At 30.8% G+C, this 9958-nt stretch overlaps 1 protein-coding gene across 1 annotated transcript; it reads left to right on the top strand.

The window, feature by feature from the left end:
* Positions 1–6119: 6119 nt before the first annotated feature.
* Positions 6120–7247, top strand: LOC115704992 (zinc finger protein ZAT12). Its single transcript, XM_030632217.2, has one exon. It carries the CDS (start codon positions 6241–6243, stop codon positions 6922–6924), a length of 684 nt encoding a protein of 227 aa, XP_030488077.2. The 5' UTR covers positions 6120–6240; the 3' UTR covers positions 6925–7247.
* The last annotated feature ends 2711 nt before the right edge of the window (positions 7248–9958 follow it).

Raw genomic sequence — 9958 nt, 5'->3', positions numbered from 1 at the left:
ATGGCTTATAAGTTTAATGAAAAAGCAAAATTTTAATTAATCACGTTTTTCCATAAACCTCGTTGACTAGCAACGAGCTGCACAGTACGTTTAAAAATCACGTAATACGCCTAAAATAGTTAGGGTGTTACATTGAGAACTATGTCTCATTTTGTATTAGATCCTCTACTTATTTTGTTAGTTGTGTTTTCTCTAATAATAGTAAAAACTGTAATTTTGTTTCCCATAATATGGCTAAGTGGGCGTTTACCCACCAAAGGTTTGGTTGTATTCCGGTTTCTTCTATCCCTGAATACCTTTTTTGTAAGGACCGCGAGGTCTAACTGTTTTTTTGTCTAATCTATGAACGCTATTTAGAAAAAAGCTACAACTTTTTCTTTATCTGTTTTCTAGTGATGTAATGGCATTCAGTCACCACAATGAAATGAACTTTTTTTATTTAATGTATTTAGTAAGGAATTATTTCACAAATACATAAAAATAACAAAAAATTTTATAAAAATACGGTTGTATAGAGTTTTAATATTTTGTGGTTTTTAAGATTTTATTTACAAAAAATATAGTTTTTTGATATTTTCATGTTATTCTGATATTATATTCTTGTTATTTTGTTATTGGTTTTTTATTATTTGTATATTATTTTGAGTAAATTACCACAAAACTCCTAATACTTTCACTTCACTAGCAATTAATCCCCAAACTTAAATTTTGGTGGAAAAACTCCCAAACACCCATATTTTGTTAGCAGATTACCATTTCCATCTATTTTTTGTGTTAAGTGTCATGTTGGAGTGTCAATGTAGACAAAATGTACACGTGATACAATTTTATTTTTCCCGATAGATAATTATCATTAAAAAGGAAAAATTTAAAAATAAATCATAAAAGAAAAATTAAATCTTTTGTCTTTCTCTGAACTTTCTTTTTCTATTCGACTTTTTTCTTTTTTCCATTTTTTTCTTCATCATTATTCTTCTTCAAAACTATCATCACCACCAACACCATAGATGCCCACCACCACCTTAAACTCTTTTCTAGATCCAAAACAACCACATCTATTGTCACCTCCACCCCAACTCAAACACAACCCGAGAAAATAGATCCAAACACAATTCCACAACTCATATCTTATTAGGTTATTTTTTGACAATTTAAGTTGTTAAAATATTTCTAAATTATTATGAATATTTTATGTGACTGAAATATTATGTTTCTTGTGTTAATCTTGTTTTCATGACTGTAATTTTCTTTTAGGAAACTTTGAATAAAAGAGTAAGAATTCAGTTTTTTTTTGAAAAGTTTGACTAAATTGGTATTATTATCCATGCTTTCACACATGAGATATGTGGCATGATTAAAAGACAAAGTGTATTAGCAGAAAGGATTAATCAAAATAACTCACAAGACATCCCGGAGGGGATATCTAGGCAATCTTGTAAGTGTGCACTAGACACCCAACAAAATGAGTTATTTGCGGATAGGTAGCATCTCCTGGACCTGGAGAGTAGTTGAGGTAGGCTACGCCCAGATGGAAATCCTTTAAGTGATGGACCTTAAGTGTGATAGCAGTCTCACAGGTAATGACCACGTCAGCGCCATATAAAAATCACTCTATAGATGGTTACACATTTTTCTGACACAAGATCAAATCTTGTCCCCCATGTCGGGCCATGGTAGTGCGCATACGCACCTCTAGACATGTTTTTTGCCCAACAACTTGGTTAGAGAGTATTTTGCAGAGGAGAGACCTTTGGAAGACACGTGTCCTGGTTCGTACAAAATTCTTCACTGTACGCCACACAATGAAGAAGGTTCTTATCAACCAATGGTTAGATCGTCCTATTGTAATACTGGCTTGGCAGTGGGTAGAGTACGAAACTCTAGGTGAATAAAGGGTATGCCCTTTACCCCATGTGTGCCTATAAATACTCCTATTTTCTACGAGCAAGGGGAACAAATTTTATTTGCAGACACTCTTTTGAAATTCTTAGAGAGCTTTCTTCTAAAAAGAGAAACAAGAGGAATACAAAGTTCATTATTGTAAACACTTGCCCAAGGAGGCTAATAATATGGACTCGTGGACTAAAATCATTAACGCTTGAATGACGTAAAAAATTCAATTGCTTATTGTTTAATATCTTTTAATTTCTTAAGCTCTCTTTAATCAGTTTCTATAAATCTCGGTAAATATTTTAGTGCTTTCATTGAGAGATGAGAAAAGTTTAGTAATCCTCATCATGATTCAACCATGGTGTATACCTAAAAAGGCTATAGTAAGAAAGTTATCCTAGATACAGTTATGGAGGAAACTGACTCCCATGTCGCCGACCCCCGAGCAGGAAACGATGGATAGGCAATTGAGAAGGGGATACTGAGTAAGTTGGCGATAATCTTGGTGATAGCCAAAACCTTGGTGGTGAAGAAGAAGGAGAAGGTGACAATGAGGAATATGTAAAAGATGGGTATTATAAGGATGGTTATCAATACAACCATGACCCTATTCTGTTACAAGTAGTGAAAGAATTGGAAGCTACTCAGGAGGAGTTAGTATAACAAAGAGAACTTACTACAAAAATGAAGAACATGATGGAACAACTTCACAGCAAGTTTGACGACTTGGCTGAGTTAGATGAGGAACCCTTGGTGGAAGCTATAGTCGAGGGGAAAACTCAAAACTAAAATGAAGCTGAAACCTCAAACTCTCACAAGGAAAAGGTAAACGCAAGATGGATGAGCTCCCATAAAAATCCACTCCTAAGCCTCCTCGCAAAGACGCGACCTTGGTTGGTCAGCCCTCGAGGACACAGAAGGCCACTAGTGCTTTCGAGCCTGACGCCCTTCTAACCCTCGATGCGAAACCGTGCTGAGAGGACCAACCACGCCAGTACCCAAGCCTAGAAGACGGAGGAATCCTCCCAGTGACTCCGTCAATTAGGCTAGGAGGACTCCCGCAGGTCACTCGAATGACAGTTGGATCTAAGTGTATTACCCTAGTGGAGAAGATGACAGCTAGAATCAGAGTATGGAGCACAAGAAATTTGTCCTTTGCTCGAAGACAATTTTGATTAACTCTGTACTAATGACTATCCACCTTTATTAGAGTCAAATCCTCAGTAATAAAAGAAATAGAGGGCATATGTAAAAGTTTCCTATGGAAAGGTCAAAGTAACATGAATGGCCTTGGTAGTATTGCTTGGGATAAGCTTTGTAAGCCTAAAAAAGTAGGAGGAATAGACTTCCTCGACACAAAATGAAACCAAGCTGCTGTGATGAAGCATGTTTGGTCAATTGCCACAAAGAAGGACAATTTATGGGTGAAGTGGGTGCATAGTGTTTACATAGCTCATGAAGACTAGTGGAGTTACAAGGCCCCACTTCAAAGCAGCTGGTATTAGAGGAAATTAGTGAGCATCAAAGAGATAGTAAAATAGATCATGGAACTTGATCTGTTTTCTTCAAATAACTTTAAACTTTCCTCAGTTTATAAGCTGCTAACACAGGAACAAGGAAACTTTTATGTTGGCAAACAGGTGTGGTGCAGGCTTAATGTTCTAAAGCATAGTTTTTTGCTTTAGATTGCAGTGCAGAACAAATTGAAAACTAGAGAAAGACTGTTGCGTTTTCATGTTACAGATGAGGCAACTTGCCTTCTTTGTAAAAATGCTGAAGAGTTTGTACAACACTTGTTCTTTGAGTGTGCTTTCTCACAAGATTGCTTAGCTCAGATGAAGGTGTGGTTGAAGTGGAATGCTAGATCACAAAACCTTCAAACTATATTGAGATGGATCGAAAGGGCTAAAAGAACCAAGTTCAGGAAGAGTTGTTATACAACAGCGATTGCAGCCTTGGTTTACAAGCTTTGGCAGGCAAGGAAAAATAATTTTTGGAGCCAAGAAACTACCAACTCGAATGTTCTTGTCTAAGATGCAAAATGGCTAGTTAAAAATAAAATTTCTTGTGTAATGCCAAAATGCATAAAACAAAAAGATATAAAATGATTTAGTTTATTATAATATTGTAATACTTATATAGATAACACACAGGCTCTTTTGGAGTGCTATAGGTTGTATAAATGAGATTGTGATGCAATGAAATTCGGATTCATAAAAAAAAATGAGATTTGAAAAATGTAAAACTAATTATATTTAGGCTATTCTTATTTTTAACAAATTAAAAATTATTCTTGAATAAAGTATTCTTACCAAATAAAATCAATTTATACAGCAATACACAATCTAGTATTTTGTTTCACATTTTTAAACATTATTTTTGAATAGAGTATTTTTACCAAATAAAATTAATATATACAACAATACGTACATAATCCATTATTTTGTTTCACATTTATGTTTTTTTCATGTTTATTTTTTTTTTACTTGTAATATTTTTTAATAAATTATGTTTAATTCAAATTTAAATTTTCATATATTTTATTCATTTAATTTTTAAATAATTTTACAAAACTTTTAAATAAAAAATAAAAATTAATGATGAGGATCAATAAGATATTTCCAAGTAGCTATTGACCTGACACTTAACAGTTAGGTACTTAGGGAAGTTCCAGAATTTTACTGCTAATAAGTATTTACGCCGTAAATTATTCTATATAAATAATGTTGTGATTATATAAACTAATTAAACATAGTTAGACTATATAGTACATATTAGCAAAGTCTTAATTAGTGATATTAATGGGCGATGGGCGTCTATATATACATGACTAGACCCAATTAGTTTGAGAAATGTTAATAAGGGGCATATTAATATGAAGTGCTAATAAGGGATCGATCATTTTGGTTAATACGGGAAGTGAGTACAGCTAATTACACTAGTTTTCATTGAAAAAGAAAAAAAAAAAACCTCATTATTCTAATACTAATTTTTATGTTCTAGCTAGCTATACCAAATTGCTTACAACTTTACTTAGACTTGTACAACATTTTAAGAATAATTGCGAGCAAAACCCCATTAATATTAGTAATTATTATACATTGATCTTACTAAAAAAAATAACAGCAAAAGTATTTATCTTACAATTTTATTTTAGCCATATGAAATAGCAACTCAAAAACATGTAATGATATATTATTAAACTACATATTAAATAATTATTATTTATTTTATTTTTTAATTAATACTATACAAATTTGAATAAAAAAACCAAATTATTTTTTTAATTAAACAAATAAAAGTATTTTTTTAAAGGAAAAATATAAAGTTTCTTAATTTCTTATTTTTAAATGCATGGTTCAATAATATGTCTTAACGTATTTTTGAGGTGAAACTTAACAATTAAAATAGTACGATTGTAATAAAATTAATATATAATTTAATGCATGAATTACATGTTTTTCATTTGTCCTAAAGTATAGAAACACGCGTGACCCATATTGTTTGATTATATGGGTTTTACTGTTATAAATATAGAGACATAGAGTTCACATGTATTTGATTAGTAATACGTACCGCATGACATATAATTATTGAAAAGTTACATATACATTTTACTACTTTCACATGGAAAGTTCGATCAATAGTTGAATAATTATCTCTTTACTACTATTTCAAGTAATAAAATTCCTTTGTAAGGAATTTTATTCTATAAAATGTATATGTGCCACGTATTCTGTAACTTATACATATAGAGGAATAGTCGTATATTATAAGTCTAAGTCCTATTTATATATATGGCTATGGTACATACTTTTCCTGTGTGCACCTCATGATCATCAAGTGTACGTAGCTTCATTTACCAAAGAAAAACATATCAACAAAAAAGCAAGTTTATATACTATCAAACTAGTAGTCCAAATTTTAAAATACTCATATGAATCGTATGAATCTTCTAGATAACTCAAATTTTATAGCTTATTCTCCTCACCCACTTATTCAGTGTCATGCTTACGTGATTCTTAATCCTATGCGTTAATAATATATAATAACAATAAAACCATTAAACCCAGCTATTTATTGTAATAATTTTTTTTATTTAAAGGAAAGGTCAAAAATATCTAAAAAGTCAACCATGACAAAGTCATTATTTGACTAAAAAACAAACTCTAACATTACTTCTTTCTTGGCCCCTATATAAATACACCAAACGTTTCAATAAATCTTCCAATATTATTTCTTTTTGTTTCAAAAAAAAAAAAAATTCACATATTGAAAACATCCAAACACACCTTTTTTTTTTGTTCCAATTACCCAATTTTGTTTGTTATTTTTTTTTTTTGCTCAATCATGAAGAGATCCATAACAGACAGAGAGCTTGAAAACCTAACCATGGCCAACTGTCTTATGTTCCTGTCTCGTGGAGCAGGATCAGTTATCACAACAAACAACGGCAGTCATCATCATCATCATCATAATCATAATCACAATCTTCATCTTCATCAGTTCGATCAGTACTCTAATAATTCATCTTCAACTCTATCATTATCGCCATCTCCATCTCAATCTTCATCACCTAACCGAGTTTTCGAGTGCAAGACCTGTAACCGGCAGTTCCCTTCGTTTCAAGCCCTCGGCGGCCACCGAGCCAGTCACAAAAAGCCGAGGCTAATGACCGGAGAAGGCGGTAACAGCTCTGATTCACAGTCAGGCTCACCATCCAAGCCCAAGACACACGAGTGCACCATATGTGGGCTTGAATTCGCCATCGGCCAAGCCTTGGGGGGCCACATGAGGCGCCATAGAGCCGCCTTGACCGACCAGACTCATCATCATGCTTTGTCAGCGGCCTCGGCCGCCACCCGGCCACCGCCTATTGATATCGCCGGTTCTTTGCAAGTACGGCGGCCGGCCGCGATGGTGAATAAGAAGAACAATAGGGTTTTGTGTTTGGATTTGAACCTCACACCCTTGGAAAATGATATCAAGATTCTTCAGCTTGGGAAATCAGTTTCTTTGGTTACATATATATGATTTATATTATGTTCATCACATTCACATACATATAATATTTTTATATTATAATATATATATAGCTAGTTAGTTAGTTAGTTATAGTAATGGTATAGGAGCCTATCATATATGGAGGAGAGTTTTTATACTTCTCTCTTCTCTTTTCTTCATCTTTTCATTTATTATTTCTTTTTATTATAGCTAGGGCGCTTTGGGATTTATTCGTTTATTATATGTATTTAAGTTTTGTTTTGTATATGGCCTTTCTTAGGCTATATATATTCTCATGTATGCATTTGATCACATTTGTACATTTGTTCATTAATACAATAAGTTTATCATCATGATCCTCATATATATCATGGCTTTAATTTAATTGTTTATTTTATTTATTGTTTAAAATATATATGAATTACATATCACATAGATACATATGATCATCAGTACTGAAGAAAAAAATACACAGGATAATATTGAGAACAATAAGTGAAGTCAACAAAATAATTCATTAGTGTTGAAAGTTTAGAATTAGTTAAACCACTTCATATACTTTAACCTAAAAGCATGTGTAATTTCCATATATTTTAATTAATTAATGAATTAATTCTTATCTGCTTTATATTTTTTTCGTCATCAGCCTAATTAATTAAATACAAGTAATCAAGGTTTTATTGAGCTATTTTACAAGGAATATCTGTATATTAACTTATTAGAAGGAGAACTGATGATTTAACAATATGGTAATATATATAGTGAGTATTGACTAAAAAGTTATATAGGAATACTTCCTCAAATTATATATAATATCCTTATATAACGTGGACGGTGGATCGGTGATTATGTTCTTAAATTTATTTATTTAACGTGATAAATGAGAAATCAGTGAAATGTTATTATTAACACATTAAAAATAGCTGTACATGTACAATATTGAACAGCAATATATTATTTCTTTTATTTCCTCTTAATATAGCCAGATAGATCACATTATATTAATATACACTAATTCATTAGTTATTTTTAATTAATTTATTATTTTTCATAATGGAAAGACTATTATATAAATTATATTATAATATAAAAAAAGTTCAAGTCATGCATATATAATAACAGTGGCGTGTAAAGGCCATATATATATTTTTTGAAAAATGTAAAGGGTTGTTGTCTCTCCAAAGTCTTGTAAAGTCAGTACTTGTTGCCTGTACACGGTTTTTCGAGTACAATATATTCTTGATATATATACGTGACAAAGATAGAGAACCTTACAGGAATGTATATTAATTTGGAATTAGTTGTACTTGTCACGCTGCATGCCGTACAAGTTAATTGATGAGTTTGTGTATATATGTAAATGCTTATTATTCTTTCTCCATTTAATGCACACTTATCACCATAATTTATTTTAGTTTTTTGGAACGTTGAGATTTCAAAAGGGGTACTTGGAATTTCTAATGGGGTGGTGGGTTAATCGTAGTCCCACAGGTCACCCATTGAAGCTGACATTTCATTGATTTATATAATTTAATTATTCTGAAGTTTTTGTTGGTACAAAAAGTCGTACGTAATGAGAGTCAGCAAAACGTACATGAATTGGTAGAAATTATTATGCCTAGCTAATATTACATGCCAATTTCTTAGTAATGAGTCCGGAAGTTAATTTTATTAATAATGTATATATCTCACACACTACTATAATAATATATAATAATTAATTGTAATTAATATAACTGTCGACTAATATCATTGCAAAAATAATGATGATCAATCCACGGTGAGGATCTATTAATGGGGTGTGGTTTTCCCATATAATAACTTGTAGTAACTACTTGCGCAATAATAAAACGATAAAACATAAAATCGATAGAGAAACAAATTGTGTATATATTATAACTTGTTATAAATATTAATAATTATGTGGATGTCCAAATCTTTTATTTATTACCATAATTGTAATCAACATTGCTCTTTTCCTTAGTTTCCCTTTTTCTTAGTTTCTTAATATCTCACTCTTTTATTTGTATAAATAAGGGTTCACCCCATTGGAATAAACAACTCAGAAATTCTCATTCACTTTCTCTTTCTCTTTTCATCTTCTTCTTCTTTCTTCTCATCTACTTTATATTATTTTATATTATTTTATAACACGTTATCAGCACGAGTCTCTGCCCAAGCTTCAAGCATGAATCTCTGCCTAAGACCCAATGTAAGTATTTTGTTAAAGTTCTTGAATTGTTTCAAAGTCACGATACACTAAATATATATTTATATATATACTCATCTGACTGAAACAATTTCAAGAATCATTTGGTTTCTTTTTTCTTTTTATCTATATATCTATATATTATATATGTATGTATATGTTTTTATATATTTATTATTAATTTCATATATATATTATGTTCTTATCATTCATAATATTTACAATATATGTGTGCCTATGATATGATAGAGAAAATCTATATAAATTGTACATATATCCAAAAGATTATGTATTATCGATAAAATATTGCATATATCCTAAAGATTATGCATCATCGATAAAATATTGCATATATATCCTGAAGATTATGCATCATCGATAAAATATTGCATATATCCTGAAGATTATGCATCATCGATAAAAAAAATTGTATATATCCCGAAGATTATGCATCCTCGATAAAATATTGCATATATCCTGATGATTATGCGTCCTTAATAAAATCTTGCATATATCCTGAAGATTATGCAAACGTAATATTCATTATATAGTTGATGGATATATAATGAAAGAGATGAATACATATTTATATATATGTTCTTGTATTCTTTGAGGACAATGAAAAGTAATCTAATATCGATATAGATTTTGACAAACATTTCTTGAAGTAAATGTTTTATATTTGTCAAAAAAAAAAATGATTGTATTTATGTGAATACAACTAAAGAATCATTAAAAATGATTATTATTGATGCAATTTTATAGTGGGTTTTGAATATCCAAAAAGAATATTAAGAAAATTGCATTGAAACATCAAAGTATAAGAATAACAATGAGCATGACTAATGTTATTTA

The sequence above is a fragment of the Cannabis sativa genome, chromosome 1, assembly GCF_029168945.1.
Source record: "Cannabis sativa cultivar Pink pepper isolate KNU-18-1 chromosome 1, ASM2916894v1, whole genome shotgun sequence".
Taxonomy (NCBI): Eukaryota; Viridiplantae; Streptophyta; class Magnoliopsida; order Rosales; family Cannabaceae; genus Cannabis; species Cannabis sativa.
The sequence above is the reverse complement of the archived record's forward strand: the minus strand, read 5'-3'. Positions and strand labels throughout refer to the sequence as shown.